Source organism: Panthera tigris, chromosome E3, assembly GCF_018350195.1.
Source record: "Panthera tigris isolate Pti1 chromosome E3, P.tigris_Pti1_mat1.1, whole genome shotgun sequence".
In the NCBI taxonomy this organism is placed as follows: Eukaryota; Metazoa; Chordata; class Mammalia; order Carnivora; family Felidae; genus Panthera; species Panthera tigris.
Genome location: NC_056675.1, coordinates 17628780 through 17652039, shown reverse-complemented (window position 1 = coordinate 17652039; position 23260 = coordinate 17628780). Strand labels below are relative to the sequence as shown.

At 48.1% G+C, this 23260-nt stretch overlaps 1 protein-coding gene and 1 non-coding gene across 2 annotated transcripts; one reads left to right on the top strand and one right to left on the bottom strand.

The window, feature by feature from the left end:
• The first annotated feature begins 3919 nt into the window (after nt 1-3919).
• On the top strand, nt 3920-4026 carry LOC122234779. Its single transcript, XR_006212733.1, has one exon. It is a non-coding gene; the product is annotated as a U6 spliceosomal RNA (small nuclear RNA).
• Nucleotides 4027-11199: 7173 nt separating this feature from the next.
• Nucleotides 11200-16736, bottom strand: LOC102953474 (zinc finger protein 689). Its single transcript, XM_042971884.1, has 3 exons — nt 15963-16736; nt 15637-15750; nt 11200-14058 (listed from the first exon to the last, which is right to left on the bottom strand). Exons 1-3 carry the CDS (start codon nt 16165-16167, stop codon nt 12875-12877), a joined length of 1503 nt encoding a protein of 500 aa, XP_042827818.1. The 5' UTR covers nt 16168-16736; the 3' UTR covers nt 11200-12874.
• Nucleotides 16737-23260: the final 6524 nt, after the last annotated feature.

Sequence of the window (23260 nt, the reverse complement as noted above, 5' to 3'; positions counted from 1 at the left end):
TTCTGCATGTTGCTGTCCAGTTCTCCCAGCACCATTTGTTAAAGAGACTGTCTTTTTTCCATTGGATGTTCTTTCCTGCTTTGTCAAAGATGAGTTGGCCATACGTTTGTGGGTCTAGTTCTGGGGTTTCTATTCTATTCCATTGGTCTATGTGTCTGTTTTTGTGCCAGCTTAGCAAATTCTTAAAATTTATTTTCATTTTATTCTATGTAAGTTTAACTCAAAAATATGTAAAGCAAATATTATTGCCCTCTAGCTAATAGTGTGCATGCTGAAATGTTCAGGGGTCATGTGTACTGATGTTGACAATTTCTTTGAAGTGCATCAAAAAAGGAAATGGTCTGGTAGAGAGATGGATAGTTACATGATAAGGCAAGTACAAGTACGGTAAAATGTTAATGCTAGAATGAGGTGAGGTGGTAAATATATGGGTGGTCACTGTAAAATTCCTTCAACTTTATTGTGTGTTTGAAAACTTTCAAAATAAAATGTTGGGAGAAAAAGAAAAGAGAAGCAAACTGCATATTGCCTAGACAAAGCATGATTAGCCATTAAAAAAAATTTTTTTAATGCTTTTTTTTTTAGCAGGGTGAGGGGCGGGGTGGAGCAGAGAGAGAGGGAGACACAGAATCCGAAGCAGGCTCCAGGCTCTGAGCTGTCAGCACAGAGCTCGTCGCGGGGCTTGAACGTACGAGCCGTGAGATCGTGATCTGAGCCAGAGGCAGGCACCTGTGATTAACCATTTTTAAAGTACAATTAAGTGGCATTTAGAGCATTCACAATGTTTTGCAACCACCACCTCTCTCAAAACGTCATCACCTTTAGGATTTTGATTTGATTACACTGAATCTGTAGATTTCTTTGGGTATTGCTGGCATCTTAACAATATTAGGTCTTCCAATCCATGAGCACGGATATCTTTCTATTTATTTAGGTCTTTAATTTCTTTCAGCAGTATTTCATAGTTTTGAATGTACAAGTCTTTTGCCTCCTTACTTGAATTTACTCCTAAGTATTTTATTCTTCTTCATGCTATTATAAATGGAATTGTTTTCCTAATTACCTTTCTGGATTGTTCATTGCTAATGAGCCCAGCATGAGACTGGAACTCACAAACTGTGAGACCATGACCTGAGCAGAAGTCGGATGTGCAACCGACTGAGCCACCCGGGCGCCCCATAGAATTTTCTTTTTTTATAATGTCTTTGTCTAGCGTCAGTGTAAGAGTTTATGGATTCAAATTCCTTTCATTTGGGAATATTTTCTCCCATTCAGTAGATTGTCTTTTAATTCTCTCCAAGGTATCTTTTGAAACACAAGTTTTAATCTTGATTTAATTAGTGCATATCTTTTGTCATTTGTCCTTTTTGTGTCATATCTAAAACCATTGCCAGACCAGAGGCACCTGGGTGGCTCAGTCGGTTAAGCATCCAACTCTTGGTTTCAGCTCTGGTCATGATCTCGCAGTTTGTGAGTTCAAGCCCCACATCAGGCTCTGTGCTGACAGTACAGAGCTTGCTTAGGATTCTCTCTCTCCCTCTCCCTCTGTCCCTACCCCTCTCATGCTCCCTCTCTAAATAAATAAATAAATAAATAAATAAATAAATAAATAAACAAACAAACTTGAAAAGGGCCCAAGATCCAGATTAACACCAAACCACCTGGCCCAAGATTGCAGATTGACACCAATGTTTTTTTTCTAAGAGTGTTTATTTCCTTATTCATTCATTCATTCATTCATTCATTCACTTACTTATAGGGAGAGAAGCCTAAGCAGGCACCTTGCTGTCAGCGCAGAGCCTGATATGGGGCTCCATTCCATGGTCCATGACCTAAGCCAAAACCAAGAATCAGACACTCAACTGACTGAGCCACCCAGGCACCGCCTTCTAAGTGTTTTAGTTTTTACAATTAGGTCTACGGTCCATATTGAGTTAATTTTTTTTTTAGATTTGTTTTTTTTTTAAAGTAATCTCGGGGCGCCTGAGTGGCTCAGTTGGTTAAGTGTCAGACTTCAGCTCAGGTGATGATCTTGCGGTTTGTGAGTTCGAGCCCCACATTGGGCTCTGTGCTGGCAGCTCGGAGCCTGGAGCCTGCATTGGATTCTGTGTCTCCTTCTCTCTCTGCCCCTCCGCCACTTGTGCTCTGTCTCTCTCTCTGTCTATCAAAAATAAATAAATTAAGTAAGTAATGTCTATCCCCAGTGTGGGGCTTGAACCCATGACCCTGAGATTCAATAGCCACATGCTGTACCAGCTGAGCCAGCCAGGCGCTCCTTTGAGTTAAGTTTTGTTTGTGGTTGAAGATAGGGATCCAGCTTCATTCTTTTGTATGTGGATATCCAGTTGTTTCACCACCCTTTGTTGAAAAGACTATTTCACTTTTTGGATTGTCTTCGCATTTTTGTTGAATATCAGCTGCTTATAGGGGCACCTGGCTGACACAGTCCGTAGAACATGCAACTCTTGATCTCCGGGTCATGAATTCAAGCCCCTTGTTGGGTGTGGAGCCAACTTCAAAAGGAAAGAAAGAAAATCAATTGATCATAAATGTAAAGGTTTCTAGAAGGAAATTTTATTTTCTCTTATTTAATAAATTTCTCCCATTTAATCAGTTCCTCCCTCGGTGGCTGGGGAGTGGCCTGTGCTGTGACCTAAATGGGAGCATAATGACTTAACGTGAAAATGTTGTAAGGTCCTTCTATTGTGCCTATAGTATGGAGATTTGGGTTATTTTTTTCCTCCAAAAGATAAAAACCTTTTAAATGCATTAGCAAGTCCCTGTGAAAATACTGTGTACAATAAAAGTAAAAGGTGAGTACCTATATCAACCCTAAGAGGTTTGCTATTATTTCGTTTAGCATTATTCCTGTCTCTTGTTTGCCACCAAATGACAAAGCGTCCAGTTGCTGATAGATCAGTGATTCCTTTGCTCCACTGCTGCCAACTGAAGTCATCATTGCTCCCAAAGGCCAAGAAAACTATAGTTCCAAAGGTGGCTGTGTTTCCTGCAAGAAAAAGTACAAAAGCTCCCCACCGAGTCAAGTGTGCTTTGGCAAATAGTCCAACAATGTCTGTTGTAAGAAATATGGCAAGTTCCTTCCTTACAAGCACTGTATCACTATCACCCATTAATCTTTTGCTATGCAGTGTGGAATAAGTGAAAGGAGGTGGAGGAAGAAAAAGCAACAGAACAGAGGGGCCCAGTATTGGCTAGAAAAGAAAAATGGGGGCACCTGGGTGGCTCAGTCGGTTAAGCAGCTGACTTTGGCTCAGGTTATGATCTCACGGTTCATGGGTTCAAGCCCCATGTCAGGCTCTGTGCTGACAGCTCAGAGCCTGGAGCCCCGCTTTGGATTCTGTGTCTCCCTCTCTGCCCCTCCCCTGCTCACTCACTCACGCGCTCTGTCTCCTTCTCTCTCTGTACCCCCCTTGCTCATGCTCTGTCTCTCTCTCAAAAATAAATAAACATTTTAAAAAAGAAAAATATAAATTTTGCTACTCACATCATGTTTCTTTTTTTCCACATCGTTTTCCTACATGATTTTTTTTTTCTTTTAAGGACCAAAAGAATATTATGAAGTATAAAACATGATAGAGTAAGCAAGGTACAACCTGGACACTGAGGTGGGAAATTATATGTTGAGTTACAGTACCCCCAAATCAACTACAGCACAACTAACAAATGTTTTGTTTATAATATTAAAATCCGGGAAATTATAACAGTTGGAATCAAGGGCCAAAATTCAAAGTATTTTTCATTTTTTTAAGTTTTATTTGTTTATTTATTTTTAGTAGTCTCTACACCCAGCATGAGGCTCGAACTCATGACCCAGAGATCAAGAGTCACATGCTCTTCCAACTGAGCCAGCCAGGCACCCCAAAAGTATTTTTCATTTTAGATTAAAAATAGGCATACAGGGCTCACTTCAGCAGTACACATACTAAAATTGGAATGATACAGAGAAGATTAGCGTGACCCCTGCTCAAGGATGACAAGCAAATTTGTGAAGTATTCCATGTTTTGTGCGGTTCCCCAGCAAACCACCACCCTTCCCAGATGAACTTGGAGGAAACAATATGAGTCAAAGCACAACGTGTGGCACTGAATAATGAAAACTAACATTTCACTAGAAAAATATTTACAATAGGGGCACCTGGGAGGCTCAGGCAGTTAAGCATCCAACTCTTGATCTCAGCTCAGGTCATGATCTCATGGTTCGTGGGGTTGAGCCCCAAGTGGGGCTCTGTACTGAGGGCTTGGAGTCTGCATGGGACTCTCTCTCTCTCTCTCTCTCCCCCTCCTCCTCCCCCCCCCCCCCCCCCCCCCCCCCCCCCCCCCCCCCCGCTCACTCTCAAAATAAATAACCTTTTTTTTCAATTTTTAAATAATTTAAAAAAGGGGCACCTGGGTGGCTCAGTCAGTTAAACATCTGACTCTTGATTTTTATTCAGGTTGTGATCTCATGGTTTCTTGAGTTCAAGCCCCACATCCAGCTCTGCGCACTGACCACGCAGAGCCTGCTTGGGATTCTCTGTGTCTCTGCTCCTCCCCCACTGGCTCTTTCTCCCTGTCTTTCAAAATAAATAAACATTTAAAAATAAAATAATTTTAAAAAGAAGTCAATATACAATGACAAATTAAGAAAAATATTCGCAAATTATATCCCAAAGGACTAATTTCCTTATTTAAGAACTACAAATGCATTAACAACTCAGGCAACGACAGATGTTGGCAAGGATGCGGAGAAAGGATCTCTTTTGCAATGCTGGTGGGAATGCAAACTGGTGCAGCCACTCTGGAAAACAGTGTGGAGGTTCCTCAAAAAAATTAAAAGAACTACCCTATGACCCAGCCATTGCACTACTAGGTATTTATCCGAGGGATACAGGTTGGCTGTTTCGAAGGGACACATGCACCCCAATGTTTATAGCAGCACTATCAACAATAGCCAAAGTATGGAAAGAGCCCAAATGTCCATCGATGGATGAATGGATAAAGAAGATGTGGCATATATATACGATGGAGTATTACTCGGCAATCAAAAAGAATGAAATCTTGCCATTTGCAACTATGTGGATGCAACTGGAGGGTATTATGCTAAGTGAAATTAGTCAGTCAGAGAAAGACTTCACTCATATGAGGACTTTAAGATACAAAACAGATGAACATAAGGGAAGGGAAGCAAAAATAATATAAAAACAGGGAGGAGGACAAAACAAAAGAGACTCTTAAATATGGAGAACAAACAGGGTTACTGAAGGGGTTGTGGAGGGGGGATGGGCTAAATGGGTAAGGGGCATTAAGGAATCTACTCCTGAAATCACTGTTACACTATATGATAACTAACTTGACTGTAAATTTTTAAAAATTTTTTAAAAACTACAAATGCAGAAGACAAAGACTAGCAACAAAAAAATAATATAAACGACAATTCATGTAAAAGAAAATACAGGGATCTCTTAAAGCATTTGAAAAATTAATCAGAGGCACCTAGGTGGCTAAGTTGGGTAAGTGTCTGACTCTTGATCTTGGCTCAGGTCATGATCTGAGGGTCTTGAGTTCAAGCCCTGCCTTGGGCTCCGCGCTGGGTGTGGAGCCTACTTTTTAAAAGTCACTCCTAATAGAGGAATGCAAACTAAAATTGAATGATAGTATTTTTCACCTATCAGATGAGTAAGGATCAAAAAGTTTGCTGGGGGGCGCCTGAGTGGCTCAGTCAGTTAAGTGTCTGACTCTTTTTTTCTTTTTTATATTAAAAAAAAAAACTTAAAAAAAATTTTTTTAATGTTTTTAGGTATTTTTGAGACAGAGAGAGACAGAACATGAGCAGGAGAGGGGAAAAGAGAGAGGGAGACACAGAATCCGAAGCAGGCTCCAGGCGCTGACCTGTCAGCACAGAGCCCGACACAGGGCTCAAACTCATGGACTGTGAGATCATGACCTGAGCTGAAGTCGGACGATTAACCGACTGAGCCACCCAGGCGCCCCTTAAAAAACTTTTTTTAACGTCTATTTATTTTTGAGAGAGGCAGTTCGAGCCGGAGAGGAGCAGAGAGAGAGAGAGAGAGAGAGAGAGAGAGAGAGAGACATGGCCCCTCCAACGTGGCCACAGCTACAGGTAACAGAATCCAAAACAGGCTCCAGGCTCCCAGCTGTCAGCACAGAGCTGGATTTGGGGCTTGAACTCACGAACCAGATCATGACCTGAGCTCAAGTCGGATGCTTCACCAACTGAGCCACCCAGGTGCTCCAGGTGTCTGATTCTTGATCTTGGCTCAGGTCATGATCTCACAGTTTTTTTGAGTTCGAGCCCCGAATCAGGCTCTGCACTGATGGGGCGGACTGCTTGGGATTCTCTCTCTCCCTCTCTCTCTGCCCCTACCCCACTCATTCTCTCTTCTCTCTCTCCCCCACCCCTCTCTCAAAATTAATTAATTAATTTAAAAAATAAGTTTGCTGGGGCAGCTGGCTGGCTCAGTCAGTGGAGTGTGCGGCGACTCTTGACCTCCGGGTTGTGGGTTTGAGCCCCATGTTGGGTGTAGCAATAACTTTAAAAAATATAAAATCTTGGGGGCGCCCGGGTGGCGCAGTCGGTTAAGCGTCCGACTTCAGCCGGGTCACGATCTCGCGGTCCGTGAGTTCGAGCCCCGCGTCAGGCTCTGGGCTGATGGCTCGGAGCCTGGAGCCTGTTCCCGATTCTGTGTCTCCCTCTCTCTCTGCCCCTCCCCCGTTCATGCTCTGTCTCTCTCTGTCCCAAAAATAAATTTAAAAAAAAACGTTGGAAAGAAAAAAATATATATATAAAATCTTAAAAAAAAAAAGTTTGTTGACACTCCTGTCCCAAAATAATCCCCCTCATCACTTTCATCCCCTCATCCTGCACTGACCGCTTCCTGACATTATTTATTTTTTTCTTTAGCCTCGAATCTCCATGAGGGCAGACATTACATGGCCTGTGGCAGTTGCCCAAAATATCTGTTGAATGAAGCAATGAATGACGCACTGTGTTCTCACAGGTGGTAGAGACACTCCCACATATTGCTGATGGGAGTGTAAATTCATACAACCTCCTTGGAAAGCAATTTGGTAATAACTATCAAAATTGCAAATGCAACATTCATGTATTTGTTTATTACTTCATGGGTACATAGTGTCTGTGGGATGATGAAGAAGTTCTGGAAATAGTGGCAGGTTATAAAACATTGTGAATGTACTTAATGCCACTGAATTGTATACTTAAAAATGGTTAAGATGGTAAATTTTATGTATATTTTACCACAACAGTCCACAGTTTTGTAGCTCTCACAGTACTTTAAGAGTATTTTGGGGGGGCGCCTGGGTGGCTCAGTTGGTTAAGCGTCCGACTTCAGCTCAGGTCATGATCTCACGGTTTGTGGGTTCGAGCCCCACGTCAGGCTCTGTGGTGACAGCTCAGAGCCTGGAGCCTGTTTCAGATTCTGTGTCTCCGTCCCTCTCTGGCCCTCCCTCGTTCATGCTCTGCCTCTGTCTCAAAAATAAATAAACGTTAAAAAAAATTTTTTTAATTTAAAAAAAAAGTATTTTGGGGTGTCTGGGTAGCTCAGTCGGTTGAGCGTCTGACTTCCACTCAGGTCATGACCTCACAGTCCATGAGTTCGAGCCCCGCGTCAGGCGCTGTGCTGACAGCTCAGAGCCTGGAGCCTGCTTCAGATTCTGTGTCTCCCCCTCTGTCTGCTTCTCCCTCGCTTGCACTTTGTATCTCTCTCTCTCTCTCTCTCTCTCTCAAAAATAAAGATTTAAACAAAAATTTTTTTTAAAGAGACCAACTTATTTTGCTTCCAAAACTTATTTCTCTAACACCATTTATAGATTTGTGCAAAGTATCCTGTGAATATAACACTTTATTTGCAAGAATGACTCTTGATTAGCAGCAGACAGGACCAGGAACACAGGCTTCCAACGTGGCCACAGCTACAGGTAACATTACCTGATCCTGTTGTGATAGCTTTTATTTATTTATTTATTTTGAGAACGAGCGAGCATGAGTGGGAGAGGGGCAGAGAGAGAGAAAGAATCCCAAGCAGGGTTTACCCTGTCAGCGCCTGACGCGGGGACTCGGGGCTCCAACTCAAGAAACCGTGAGACCATGACCTGAGCCAAAATCAAGAGTCAGATGCTTAACTGACTGAGCCATCCAGGCGCCCTTGTTGTGATATCTTTTATTCTAGTTGCTCCTGCCCCTTTCACAGGTGTGTTGACATTCACTTTCAACTCTGCACAGTCAGCATTTCCTGCTCTTGCTTTTAATGACCCCTTCCAAACCAGCACCTTCTTTCTCTATGTTTATTGTTAAGCTTTAGCTCACAGGAGAATTATGATACATTTTTTGCACTTTCCCAGTTTCTTGACGGATTGTTCTTGGAATTTGGGAAAACGTGTACATTTCACAAGAAACACTGAGAAGGAATTCCTACGTGTACACACTAGAAGGAACCACAAGAAATGCCAGGAACACTAGAAGAATATGAGGCATGAAAGCTAAGTTACATGAGAGCTCTGGTAGGAAAACTAAGGTAAAAAAGATAAAAACTAAATCATTGATTTGCTGAGTCATCAAGGCGTCTTAAAGGACAGTTTCTGTGTTGTAATACCTTGTCTCGCAGCTAGGTTTGGAGTGAGACCTGGCTTGGAAATCATGGCCCTTAGATGTACCAGATATGTGATCCTGGACCAGTTCCTTAATATATCACTGAGCCTCCTCTATTAAAGGGAAATAATACCTATTGTCAGGTGTGCAAGTGAAGGTTACCCTACTTACAAAGTAAAAAAATTAGTCTGTTGTTTCATGGATGCTGGCAGAGGACAAGAGACTCCAATGTCAGAGACAAAAGACCTTATTCATGGCACACGTCACCTGAGCATCACATATGCATTGGTTCTTTTGCCTCCTAAGCTCCACAGAGACGACACGGAGGGGCCCAGTGGATTCTAGACACACAGAGTTGCACTGTGGGGGAGGAACAATGAGCTGGGGGAACCTGGCGTTTCATGGCAAGTAGGAAGAAGCTGCTCTTTGTCCCATGTAGAGACACTATTTCTCCCTGACAGTTGCTTCATGCAAACACAACCCTAAGAAATGGCTGGGGAAAGAGTGAAAGAGTGGTCAGGGCCTTGCATTTCCCCCCCTTTATTTCTATCCTCCAGTTTGTAGCTAATTAAAGCAAAAAGACACAGATAAAAATCAGCAAGGCAAAGGGTGCATGGGGCAAAGCCCAGGAGAAACCAGGCACAAACTTGGAAATTTCCAGGTGTCCTTGTCCAGTAGAGTTGCAGAGATGCACTTTATCCCCCCAACAAGGATTTGTGACAATACATGTGAATCGTTGCCAACTAGAGAAACTCAGCCCTGGTGTCTAGGGTTTTCATTGGGGGCGGGGGGAGGGTCAGTCATACAGACATGGAGTATCCACATGACTGACCTCAGCTACTCAGACTCAGCCCCCCAGAGCAAAAACAGGCATTCATCATAAACCACGTTATTAGGATGAACTCATCTGGTCAGACTGGTAGAGTGTGACTCGAGGCCTCCAGCATACAAAACACCCTAATCAGGCCAAATATTACAAGGGCTCAGAATTTATCTCGCAGGAGTGAGCCAAGTGCCAGTCTTGAAGGTGAACTTTCTTTGAAATGTGCAGGGTTGAAGCAACATAGGCCTGCTGAGTCAACGCTTTTCTACACCCGCCTGATCTCCATGAGTCCACTGTGCCTGGTGAACTAACAGTCATGTTTTGGATCCCCGAGAATTAGAAAATGTCTAGATCCAGTGTCCAGTAATCGCTGAACACTCTTGTGACTTCCCCTTTTCCTGTGCCCTGCCACTCTGGGAAATGGCTGCAGGTCCATTTGGAAAAGGCTAGAAGATACACGGCATGTTTTTGCCAGTGTAACATAGTCCTTCATCAAGGGACCCAACCCCTCCTCATTCAGGAGGCTCTAGGTCTGAATCGGCTTGTCGGAGAATTTGCTGAAGGCAGGGCCTTGCATTTTTGGCATACTCAGCAGAATGCGGGGCAATGTTGGAGACACATTATGGCGCGTCTCCTAACATTTACTTGAAGGGGTTCTCCTACAAATTAGATTGGAGTGTACAAGGTACTTAACACAGTACATGGCAGATCATTAAATGCTCAACAAAGTAGCTACAATACTGTTGCAGTAGGCCAAAGAATAAAGTGAACATAGGCTACTCCTTCAAGATATTTAGCTGAGGGGCGCCTGCCTGGCTCAGTTGGTAGAGTGTGTGACTCTTGATCTTGGGGTTATGAGATATTACTTAAAAATAAAATCTTAAAAAATATTTATCATGTTTAAAGACTGGCATGTGTGTGTTCCAACAAAGAGAGGGACTCTGAAACCATAAAATTAAGGGGAGAGACGAACAATAGCAAAGTCCCTGAGAGGACAGTAGATGAAATCCAAGGACAGCTTCGTTGGCGATCATGGTGCATAAGGGAGTCCCCTGAGGTGGTTCCTGGAAGCAAGTAAATACTCGTGGTCACACTGGTAAATGTGGGGGCAGTGGGGAGTGGAATGTTAAGAGTTCCCATGTGAAACCTTGTGTTTCACTGGTGAAGGACAGAGGGAAGACTTAAGTAATAAGGAAGGCTCAATTGAAGTTGGAGATCAGGAAAGGCGTCATGCGGGCTTTCAGCAACCCTGCAATTTTTTCTTCTTCACAGCTCGTACATAGACATGAAGGCAGATGGGAGGTAAATCCATACTGGGACTATGAATCCGTTCGCTCTTTGGTTGCAAGTAACAAACTCTACCTAAAACAGAAGGGGGAGTTTATTGGAAGGATACTGGGATCTCCCACTGAAAACAGGGCCAGGATCACAGCTGGTCAATGGAACGGACCCTGAGACTGAAGTGCTTTAGGGAACCTAGTAAGTTGTCACTCGTCTCAACCCTCCACAGACCACACACTGGAACTTGGCCACCAGTGGCTCCCAAGTCTTGGAGTTACAATCCAGGCCAAAGAAAGTTACAAAATTCCTAGGTAAAGAAAGAGGTGGGTGAGCCTGGAGTCTCCTCTCTCTGCCCCTTTCCCGCTCTCTCAGAAATAGACATTAAAAACAACAACAAAACTGTAAAAATTTCTGGTCAAGGACCTACACTTACATTTTATAAATAGTAATTCCACAAGGAACATAATTCATTTATCAGACATTTTAATGAGACCCAATCTGGTACGACCCGTCTTGGGGTAGCTCATCCATTCATCCAAGGAGAAACAGTTACAATGCAACTTGCTAAACACCAGAACAGAGGTAATTACAAACACTGTTCCCCAACTGCTCCCCGACTTTGGGGCTGAGATGAGGAGAGCCGAAGGAACAAGCAATAGGGGTAGGAACATGACCCACTCCAGCCGTTGGAATAGGAGAGAAGTCATGTTTGGAAATTCCAATTTGGTGCAGCTACCCAAGGCAAAGTGGTAGGCCTTGTTCATTTAATGCGGTAAAGCTTTACTGAGCATCTACTCAGGGGTAGGTACCAGGGAGGCATATCAAAGATTAAGACACATTGCTGCTGCTGCTTTGGAGAGCTTATGTGAGGAAGGCAGGCATGAGCACAACTTGATGACTGTTGACTCTACCCTCCTTGAATGGCCTCACTCCATTTTATGAAAAATGTTGGCTGAGGACTCCTGGAAGGTCTGTGCTGATGTCTCCTTATTCTGATGAGAAATCAGGGAAGGGTGAGACCCAGTTCTCAAGGGTTTTCCAGCCACTGGCTGCCTGGAACGAATCCAAATCCACTGGATGAAGTACAAGCTGGTCCCAGTTTTGCCTCTTGCTGCTAGACCATAGCTCCCCTGCTTTGCCTTAAAATCAGTCCTCTCCCAGAGCTCATTTTGCCTATGTCCCAGACCCACTGGAACCAATTTTTCAAACATAGGCTGCAGAAGACTTAGCTTCACAGTATGTGGTTTAAAAACAAACAAAAACCTTAGGTATTTAGGTGCCTGTCACCCAATGAAGCCCCGTGCAGTGCCACCATCCCCAAAGTCAGTGCAATCTAGAGCCACCGAGACAAGTACAGACCAAGGAGGTGTACTGTGCACACTGTGGTGCCGGCTTTAAAAGGAACATTGAAAACCCAGCACCTGTTTGGAGAGCGAGCATGTGTGTGGGAACTGAAACCCTGTCTTTAAGGAATGATGGACCAAATGATGCTGTTTAACCTGAAAACGTGGGGCAAAAGCAGTCGTGATAGAGTTCTCTGAAATGCTGTCACGCACATGAAGTATTACATATTCTGGGCAAGGCTTATAGGGAAGGAGAATGTGGTCCTGAACAGCCTTCTAAAGATCAGAGCTATCCCACAACGAAATGACCTGCCTTGTGAGGTAGTAAGCTCCCCGTCAAGGGAGGTTTTAAAGCAAGGGTAAAAAAAAAAAACAAAAAACAAAAAAACAAAACACTTGGCAGGAGTGTCGTAAAAAGAGGGCTAGATCAGGTTGGCTTTAACCACGTATGGAAGAAGGGGCAGAGTATGGGATTCTCCTGACTATGCAAGAGGACAGGTAACCCCTGTGACAAGAAAGCAAAAGCCAACAGCCTCTAAAACAGACGGGAGAACTCTCAGTCCTGATATCCACACACAGAAATTCTTTCAGGATAGGGTAGCCGGGAAACAACCAAATGATGTCACCTCTCCTAACGGGACCCTCCGTTCTCGACACATCCAGTAAGGCAGCCAGTGTGGTGGAATACACTGAAGTTCAGGTCTCTGCGGCAGGGAACCTGGGTTTTTGCTCTGACTCTGCCCTGTATGACCTGGGCCCCTCCATGCACTGAAATGAACTGCCACTGTCCTTCCCACACTAAAGGGCATCGCCCTTCTGGCTGGCCCCCCCTAGAGCAGATCTAGCGCTACAGTTTGGGGCCCTGGGGCTACACTTGTGGACGGCCAGAGACCACCTCTGGCGGAAGCAACGGCCACACTCCAGGCAGGGGAAGGGCTTCTCCCCGGTGTGCAGGAGCTGGTGCTGGGCCAGGTGGCTCCACTGGGCAAAGCGCTTGGAGCACAGGTCGCAGGCGTAGGGCCGCTCGCCCGAGTGGACGCGCCGGTGACTGGCCAGGAGCGAGGGGTAGGCGAAGCGGCGGCCACAGTCTTCGCACGCGTGCAGCTTCTCCTCGGTGTGCGTGCTGCGGTGAATGGCGAGGGAGCCGCTCCGCCGGAAGGCACGTCCGCAGTCTGGGCAGGGGTACGGCTTCTCCCCCGTGTGCAAGAGCTGGTGCTGGAGCAGGGTGCTGCGCTGGGAGAAGCGGGCCTCACAGTGCTCGCAGGCGTAGGGACGCTCCCCGGAGTGTACCCGCCGGTGGCTGACCAGGCGGGAGGAGGAGGAGAAGCGCCGCTCACAGTCCGGACACGGGTAGGGCTTCTCGCCAGTGTGGATGCGCTGGTGGATGACGAGGGCGGTGCGCTGCCGGAAGCGGCGGTTGCACTCCAGGCAGGTGTAGGGCTTCTCCCCCGTGTGTGTGCGCTGGTGGATGGCCAGCAGCGAGGGATAGGCAAAGCGACGCCCGCAGCTAGGGCACTGGTGGGGCTTTTCACCCGTATGCGTGGTCCGGTGATTGGCCAGGGACCGGCTCCTGCGGAAGCAGCGGCCACAGTCAGGGCAGTGGTAGGGCTTCTCGCCTGTGTGGATAACCTGGTGCTGCGAGAGGTTCTTGCGCTGGGAGAAACGTTTGCCACACTGGTCGCAAACATAGGGACACTCACCAGAGTGTGCCCGCCGGTGACTGACCAGCAGGGAGGGGTAGGAAAACCGGCGCCCGCAGTCTGGGCAAGGGTAAGGCTTCTTCAGATTCTGGGCACACTTGTGGCTCTCCAGGGCCAGGTGATCAGGGAAGGTGCAACCACAGTCTGGGCAGATGGGGCCCCCCGACGTCTGCCTGGGGATCAGTCGGGGTTTGCTGGGCCGCCGCCCTCGCTTCCCCTTTCGGGGTGCCTCCTTAGGTGGGAATACTTCCTTGTCTCCATTCTTCTTTCTGGTTCTGGTTTCTACAGGAACACAGGGAGAAATTAATTTAACAAATACTGGGCCCCCACCCTTGCCTAAGACAGTGTTACAGGTTGGAACACAAACAGACTCAGCCCCTCCTCAAGGAGTGTTAGTGCCACAGACAATCTGTGTCAGTGCCACGGTGACGTACTACTATAGAAATAGAGGAGATTCCAGGAGTCCCTAACTCAATTTGGAGAAGTCAGAAAAGGTTTCTTGGAGGTTATGCAGATTTTACAAATTAAAAGTTTTTGAACAGGTTAAGTGTAAGGCAAGGAAGCAGAAACAAATGAGCTATGATCTGGCTATAGGCTATGAGCTATAATGGCTATGAGCTCTAGGTTCTAAGGCCGTCTAAGCCAATGGGTCTCAAATTTTATTGTGATCAGAAGCATCTGGATAACTTATTGAGACAATTTTGGATTCAGCAGGTCTGGGATGGGGCCCAAGAATCTGTATTTCTAATTCTTTCCTGACTGATGCTGCTGTTGGTCTGAGGACCATACTCCGAGAACCACTGCTGTATAGGGCCTTGAACTATATTTTATCCAGTGGTTCTCAAATCTAAACGTACATGCCAACTGACTGGGGCCGTTACAAATGGCCTAGACATCCATAAGAGTAAGTCAATAGTTCTGGGTCCAGGAAATCTGTGTATTTTTTTTTTACCAAGTTCCCCAAGTGACTTGATATAACTGACAGCCATTTGCCAACCTGTCGTGGCAAAAACGGACACGTTTTTTTAAAATAAAATAAAAAAATTTAATGTTTATTTTTAAGGGGGGGCACGCAGGTAGGGACAGAGAAGAGAGGGAGACACAGAATCCGAAGCAGGCTCCAGGCTCTGAGCTGTCAGCACAGAGCCCGATGCAGGGCCCGAACTCACGGACCTCAAGATCATGACCTGAGCCGAAGTCAGAAGCTCAACCGACTGAGCCACCCAGATGCCCCGCAAACTAACAGGTTTTAAGTAAGGAAGTATCATGGTCAGATCTGAATCTTGGAAAGATAGCACTGGTCTCAGAGAATCTGGCACCAAAACTCCAGCTCCGACAGTTACATCCGTCCCTGTGGGTGGATCTGGGGTCCTTCTACCTGAATGGCATCAATCAGAGCCTTGCTAGATCCTGAGAAGAGTACAGATTCCTGCACTGATCAGCAGTCACCCCGCCAAAAGGGCAGAAAGAGGGCCCTACATCCCAGGCAGCTGTTCCCTATGAGATCCGTTCAACCAAAATCCGGAAAACTCAGAAAGGTACCAGGTGCCTCAGGGCCCAATTCAAAGCTAGCTGAGGACAGGGATCCTGGGAAGGACACCGGAGTGTAACTCCTTTGAAAAGCTCACTGGTTCATTCACACAATAGAGAACTGCAGACCATTAGTTTGCAAACTGATGGGTAAACCATTGTATGGTGGACCCACCCAACACCATCAGAGAGACAAGACCCTGAAGTTATGAAAACCAACACAGTAAGTAAGTAAAGCACTACAGGACGGGCCAGAGGAACCCCTAGCTACCAAAACTTGAAACTGAGTCATTAGAGGCCGCAGGCCCTCCACAGGCATTTTTCACTCACTTCTTTGGACTGCTACCCCCCGTGGGCACTCCTGCGGATCCAGAGCAGCCGGTTCCCAATCATCGGTATTTCGTTCCAACCAGGAGATGAGAGCTGGTTTGGGACCTGCGCACCCTGGGGAAGGAGAACCAGTCAGACGCCCAGCTCCTAGATAACGCTGGGTAAATACCTACCCGGTGTCATCTCCTGCCAAGACCCTGTCCTCCTCCCCTGACACAACCTGGTCGCAGGCCAGGTCCCTGGACACTCTGCCGTCCCCCCAACCCCCGCCCCTAAGCTCCTCCATCCCTTCGGGCCCCGCGGAAGCGAATTGGGCCGGGCCTCACCGAGCGCGCCCAGGTGGCCGTAGGTCTCCCGCATCACGTCCCGGTACAGGGCCCTCTGCGCGGGGCGCAGACACCCCCACTCCTCCGTGGAGAAGTACACGGCCACGTCTGCGAACTTCACCGCCCTCGGCCTCCTTCCCCTTCTCCGGCCGGGTCTGGCCTCTCCTGGTCCCCGCGCAGAGAGCGGAGCCGAAGGTGGCGCCATTGGACCCCAGAAGCCGGCGCCACGGCCTTCCCCGTCTCGGCCTGGACCCCTGGCGGACCCGGAGATTTGGGAGCCCCCGCCGGACCGGGGCTGAGCGTGCCTGGGGAGGCCCGGAGGGAATCGGAATCGGCCGCCTTGCGGGGCTAACGGAAACCTTTCGCTGTTATTCAGGAAACTCCTGCCCGAACTTGGGTGAAAGGCACCGGAAGATGCCTTCGGGGAAGATGGCGGCGCTGCTCCCGCACCGCCTTAGCCTGGAACACAGGCAGCTTCCAGCTATCGATTTTATTGACCGGAGCGCCATGCCGGCTTCCTAACCTCTTTGCCCTCAAGTGTGATGGCGCTGCGATTGGGCTTCACGCCCTTTTTCCCCCCATTACACGCGCTCATTGGGCGGCGGCCGAAGATCGAGCTTCCTGATTGGGTGCTGTCGAAAGCGGCCTGTTTAAACGAAGCCAACGGAAGCGTAAGGGCAGGAAGCGGACCCTTCAAGCCGGGTGCCTCTGGCCGGTTCTGAGTCCCGCCGCTGTGAGCTAGCCTGGCGTCGCTGACGGGCCCCTATTCTCTGGCACGCGCTGCCTCGCGGAGGGAGGGAAAGATTTGAGTGACGGAGCCACTCCGGCCAGCCCGGGGCTGAGATTACCCCGGGTGACCTTCTCAGAGAATTGGATAACTTCCTTGTTGCCTTTTGGGGAGGGAAATTAACGTTGGCGTTTCCTGCGCGCAGGCACCATTCCCCTCTAATAAGAGGGGATCTTATTTATTCTTTGTTACTATTATGTGACAATAGTACAATAGTCGTTGGTGGTCACCATCCAGTTCTACCGATGAGGAAAATCTCAGAGGGATGCTGCTAATAAGGAAAACCAACAGAGATTTAAACCCAGGGCCGACCGGGTCTTCATTCATACCGCAGAACACGACCCCCTGCCCCGCACTATGCGAATTCGCTCGTCAACTCAACAATCAGAGCTCCTGGCCTGTTTCCAGGTTCAGTCTTATGCACATCTCCGTTCCTTATTTTTACATGACATTTGTTCAGTGTACAAAGCGTAGTGCTAGGCAGTTTGGAAATAAGTCATGAACCATGCTCTGAATGAAGATTGTAGTTGAGTGAGGCATATAAATTTACAAATTAACAGAGTGCAGCAAGCATGTATGTGAAAGGCATAGGAAAATTGCTGATGTAACCAGTCGGCTCCCACTCCATCAGTCCCGACTTCTGTCTATGTGTTGTTGTTCAGGGTTTCATCAGCTCAGGGTCATCTCCCAGGCGATCTAGGGGGCAGAGAATATGCCATTTGCTACATACCTCAACTGGTGACATACACATCTCTCTCTCCAACCCATTGATCAATTTGTTAAAGCACCTTTTATGGATAAAACGCTATCCCAGAACTGACCAGGAGTGAAGACAACATTTCAGGAATTCACAAGATAACCTTGTGAGGTAGTAAGGCTTTCTGAGGAAGATGACTTTTGAACAGAGGAGGTAGGGAAAAACAAAACACACCAACAACAAAATGACAGTAAACACTGAGTTCTACTCTGTCCCAAGCATAGTGACTGTTTATTGAACAAACTACTGGGGGAGCAAGTGGAATGTCAAGATTGCCAAAATGAATAAGACAGAATCCCTGCTCTGAATGACTTTCCAGATTGATGCATCAAGTGGGAAATGAGTTTGGTCTATGAATGGGTGGGATTCAGAGAGGGCAGCAGTGCTCAATGTATATTTGTTGAGTAAACAGCTGAATTCCATGACCATAAACATCTCTGATACAAAGCCAGGAATTCAGGAAAGTTCTGAGTGTGAAGGGAATGAGGACATTTTCTGATGCAGTACCAGATACTGTTAGGGTGAAACAAGGATTGAGGGGCCCCTGGGTGGCTCAGTCTTGTAAGTGTCCAATTTTTTATTTCAACTCAGGTCGTGATCTTAGGGTTTGTGAGTTCAAGCCCCCCGTCAGGCTCTGTGCTGACAGCGCGGAGCCTGCTTGAGATCCTCTCTCTCTCTCTCTCTCTCTCTCTCTCTCTCTCTTCCCCTCCCCTGCTTGCACTCTCTCCCTCCCTCTCAAAAATAAATAAACATAAATAAAATAAAAACCCTGAAGGATTGAAAGGATAAGTTGACACCAGATATTGGATGGTTTCATCCTGCACACCGGGGAGCTCTACACTGGTCTAAAGAAGTGAATTACCTTCTGTTAATATTTTAAGAGAATTACTCTGATAGTGTGCAGGGCAAACGGATAGCTTTGTGCCTACACATAGTTCAGTTTGGAGAAATCAGAAGGTAAACGTGGGCTGCTGAGGGAATAAAAGGGCAAACAGACAGCAAACTATTTCATTGGGAAGACAATGAGTAAACAGAGAAGGTTGGGAAGGAATCAGACTTCCTCTGTGGATATTTTGCCTAAATGGTAATGATGTACTGTCAATGATGCTGACATTGACTAGGAAAGAAGATGGTTAAATACTGAGGAGAAAGAGTGTTAAGCCCTCTTCCCACATACAGGAGATGGCAAGACAGGCTCAGCCTCGCCCTTTTGGCCCTGGGCTGGAAAGGCCCCATTTGGCCTGGCTTGCCAAAGATGATCTTGGCCAAGGTGATCTTGGTGGGAGCCACTAAGGCAGAGCCTAGGAATCAGGCAGAGTCAGGTGCTCTTACCTATAGGGAAACATTTCGGAGAGAGATGCACCTAGGACTTCATGTGAAAGCAGAGGCCCTTGCTCCCTTCTGTATAAATTCCTGGATTCACACTGGGCACAGGGACACACGGGGCTCCTCCTGCAGAATGTCCACTGTAGAGAAGGATGGAGAAGATCCAGGGAGTGTACACACCAAGAGGCCACCAAAGGCTCCCTGTTTGGGGTAAAGGGAAATGGTGTTGAAAGCCAGCTAAGTCCCAGGTGCCACCTCGTAGGCACATCGAGATAGATAACCACAGTGGAAATTCACCTTCCAGAGTCCTTATGAGGATGGTTAGCAGACAGTTGAGCGAGCAGACTGCCTGTTAGTAAAGGCGGGGATGAGATTTGAAGCTGGAGAATGTCCTCTGACTTGCACTGGCAGCTCTAAACTGGGTGAAAGGCTCTGAGCGTCATTTCTCCTTGTTTCATGCTCAGTGAGAGGAAAGCATCAGGCAGTGCAACCTTCGATTTGCCTAAAATGTCATTGCGCCATAAACCCAGACTCCAGCAAGCAGTGTTAGTCCTGGGACAAAGTCATGGGTAATGATGGAATCTTCCCTTTCCCTAACAGATTCTTGCAGTCCAGTTCCAACCTGTCCATTTCTGGGTGACGTAACTCGCTGGTACATTTCCCATTACCTCTATATCCTGCTCTCTGAAGGAGGACTCCAAGGCACCTATGGACTTTGTCACTTTGTACACCTCCCCCTTTTTTCCTTTCTCTCTTGCCTCTACCCGCTCTGAGTGGTGAACGCTTGACGGGAAACAATGTCTTCCATCATAAACCCCTTCGCAGCACTTGACCCCAGTCACCCACACTCCTGGAATGTATCTAACAGTGGACATGAACTGAGGGGTCTTGATCCCCAAGGGAGGAGGCTGGCTCAGGGCCCTCACACCTTGGCCCTTCCGTGTATCCCTGATGGATTCCATGGTGGGCTTTCTGGGCGTGCTTCCTCTTGGAGCTTTTCCCACATTCAGTGCAGGGAAAGGGCCTCTCATGAGAGTGGATGTGCCTGTGGCTGAGCAGGAGGGAGGAGTGCAGGAAGCAGATGCCACACTCTGGGCAGGGGGAAGGTTTCCCCGGGTGTGCGTGGGCATCTGTGAACGGCCAAAGGACCGAACGGCCAAAGAACACCGCCTTACAGCCACAGCACCAGAGGGCTTCTTTCCCGTGTGGATAAGCTGGTGCTGGAGCAAATTTTTTTGGTGAGCAAAAGTGAGTACCACACTATAGACCACGGCATAGCAGTGTTTACTCAAGTGCATGAGCAGGTGGCTGGCCGGGAGGCGGGTATGCAAAGTCGCACCCCCAGTCTGCCCACATGTCTGCACTTATGGGCACCCAGGGCGCTTCCCCGGGTGGAGGCGGCGCGGTGCAGTCAGGACGCGGGTGTGCCCTATGTGGAGCAGCTGGTGCTAGATCAGGTGAGCCCTCCGGGAAACGGGGACACCACAGGAGCCACACACACGGGGACAGTCACCGGAGTGGTCTGTCCGTGTCTAACAGTGAGGGGTGGCAAAGAGCTGCCCACAGTCCAGACTTGCATAAAGTTTCTTCCTTCTGTAGGTGGCCAGGGCCCTACTTTTTCAAAGGCGGCAGCCACACAGCAGGGGGGTGGGGGGGGGGTGGGGAGACGACTGTCTCACCTGTGGACGGGCAGATGGTGGGGCAGGTTCTTGCACTGAGAGAGCAGCATCCACACTGTCACAGGGAAGGCTGCCAGCACAGTAGGCCTGCTGGTGTCTGGCCAGGAGGAAGAGGACAGCCAAGACTCGGGTAGGGTTTCTTCGGAGCCAAACAGCACTGTTGTCCCATAGTTCAGGAGCCCTGAGGTGATATCTGGCCATACCCCCTGATTCAGGGCCCCTGGTTCTTCAAAGGACTCCTGCCATGCTGCCTAAGCAGGCAGCCTCTCGCACACAGGCTCCTTAAGCTTCTTCACCTCCATTTCCCCCTTCTTTTCTTTACTCTTGCTCTCTGCAGAGACAAGAGAATCGGAACTAAAGATTGTGGGGTGCTCTGAATCGCCACTGGTGGGGCAGCACTGGAGACAGAGTGCCTGTTCGTTCAGGGCAGGAGGATCTAAGTGCGAATCCCCGCCCCACCCCCCATCCCTCCACAGCGATCCCCCACCTGCCTCAGGCAGAAGTTTCTAGTTTTCAGAAAAAGTACCATGCCTTCTCACTCCAGGCTTCCAGAACCATAGAGGGTTCCCATAAGGAAGGGCTGAATTCTTTTCAGAGGTAAGCCGGCACCTCTCCCTAGTGAAAGACCTTAAATACAGACATGTCAGTGGAAACGTTCCTCAAAAAACAGACCTCAGTGCCGTCTGAGCACACAAAAACACCTGTTTGCATCCTCAATGAAAGGTGGCAAGGCTTTAAATTCTATAGAGGGCTCCAGGCAGCTTCAAAAGGCAGGATATGCCCTGAGAAACAAGGCCAGGCCAAGAAACCGAAGTGAATGTCTGGTCTCCTTCCAAGGCCAGTCAGAAATACATCATGCATGTTCTCTAGGCTTAAGTTAATTAAAATGAAAATTTTACTTCCTCGGGTACACTAGCCACATTTCAAGTGCTAAATAGACACATGTGGCCGGTGGCTTTTGTGTTGGTCACCACAGATACAGAACATTCCCATGACTGAAGAAAGCTCTGTTGGAAGCAATACTCTTAAACACTCAGCAGAAATAAGGCGAAAGAACCTAAATCCCCAACTGTTGTCTCGCCCCAACCCCCAACTGGAACCAACAGGACCAGCTACCCTTGAACACAAGGAAGCCTCCGGGTCTGGGAAAGAGAACTTTAGAAGAGAAAGTTCATCGGATTCTTATGAATTGGGGTCTTTAAAGAGAAGGGTGTGGTGTAGCTGTGGCTGCCGGCAGAAAGGGCCTACCCTGGCTCCCTCCCAAGAGAGGTTGACTTCCAGCTCAGCCCCCACTTTCCTCGCCTATCCCAGATCCTGAGTGCCTTGCCCCCTCCTTCTTGGACTCTGAGCTCCACGCCTCCTACTTTCATCTCCAGGAAATGAGGGCGGGTTTGAGGTCTGCGAATCCCAGGGGAGAAGAGGCTGACAGAGGACTGGGTGAGAGGATGAAGCCTAAAGAGTGGGCTTCCTCTGCAGGGGCAGTTACAGCCTCCTGAATCCTACCGGAAAAGACCCTCCCCAACAACAGACACTCAGACGCGTCCGGACCGAAGCCGACTAGTACCCCTTTTCGCTAAAAGGGGGACAAGGGGAGGGCTGGGACTTTCCGATCGCGCCCAGGTAGGCAGTCCTGGGTCACCCGCATCACTTCCCTGAAGACAGCCCAGTGCACCGCACCAGAGCCCTGAAGCCTTCGCCCTCAACGATAATGGCGCCACTGGACTTCACGCCCTTCTCCCTCCCATGCACAGTCATTGGATGGCGCGGGGCGGGAAGCAACGAGCCTGCGTTCTGATTGGGTCTCAGAGAATCACTCCGTTGGAGGGAAGCCGGCTGCAGCATGCGAGCCGGCCTTCTCCCTGGAGCCACAACGACCCCGGGGATCGCGCTGGTTGAACACCTGCCCGTCGCCGTCCTAGGCCGCGCGTGCGAAGGGACTGCGGGCCCACAGCACCGCTCCTCCTCCCCGCCCCCCACACCCTGGCCGGCTGGGCCTCGGACCAGAGCGCTGTCTGCGGCTGGGGCTCCCTGCCTCCTTTGCACCTAGATATGAACGACGTTCAAACGTGCATTGGCGCCTCCTGCGTGGAGCACAGCTCCAGGAGCCCGGTACAGGGCAGGGAGCTAAACAAAGCCTCCTCGGCCATGGAGGTTACATTGCTGTCTACAGCCTTCCAGATTCTCGAGTCTTCGCCGGGCTTGACCCACGATGTAGTCCTTGAGCCCCCGCAGCTCTTCCTGTCTGATGTGATTAAACGTGGCATCTCCAAACATAATGCTGGGGACTGGAAAGAGGTGGCTCTAAGGGTGATTGCTCTCAGTGGTGCTTACAACCCCGTGAGAGGGACACATAATATGTAAGCAAAGGCATGGGTGCCTAAGCCAGTGTGGTAGTTCTAACACACTCCAGGGAATTATGAGACAGACTCTCACTTCTGAGTTGAGCACAGAGAAAATAAGCATTGAATCACTTGGGGGAAAAACAAAGGCATTAATAGTTTATAATTGCTGAAATATAGAAAAGAGCTACGAGGGGCGCCTGGATGGCTCAGTCGGTTAAGCGTCTGCCTTAGGCTCAGGTCATGATCTCCCAGCTGGTGAATTCAAGCCCGTGGTAGGGCTCTGTGCTGACAGCTCAGAGCAGGGAGCCTGCCTCAGATTTTGTATCTCCTTCTCTCTCTCCTCCTCCCCAACTGGAGCCCTGTATCTCTCTCAAAAAATAAAATAAACATTTAAAAAAACATTTTTT

Coding starts and splice junctions, on each gene's coding strand:
- LOC102953474 (XM_042971884.1), bottom strand. CDS start 16,167: ATGGCGCCACCTTCGGCTCCGCTCTCTGCGCGGGGACCAGGAGAGGCC. Junction 15,751..15,962: donor CGGCCACCTGGGCGCGCTCG/GTGAGGCCCGGC, acceptor CTCCTTCCCCAG/GGTGCGCAGGTCCCAAACCA. Junction 14,059..15,636: donor GGGGGTAGCAGTCCAAAGAA/GTGAGTGAAAAA, acceptor GTGTTCCTGTAG/AAACCAGAACCAGAAAGAAG.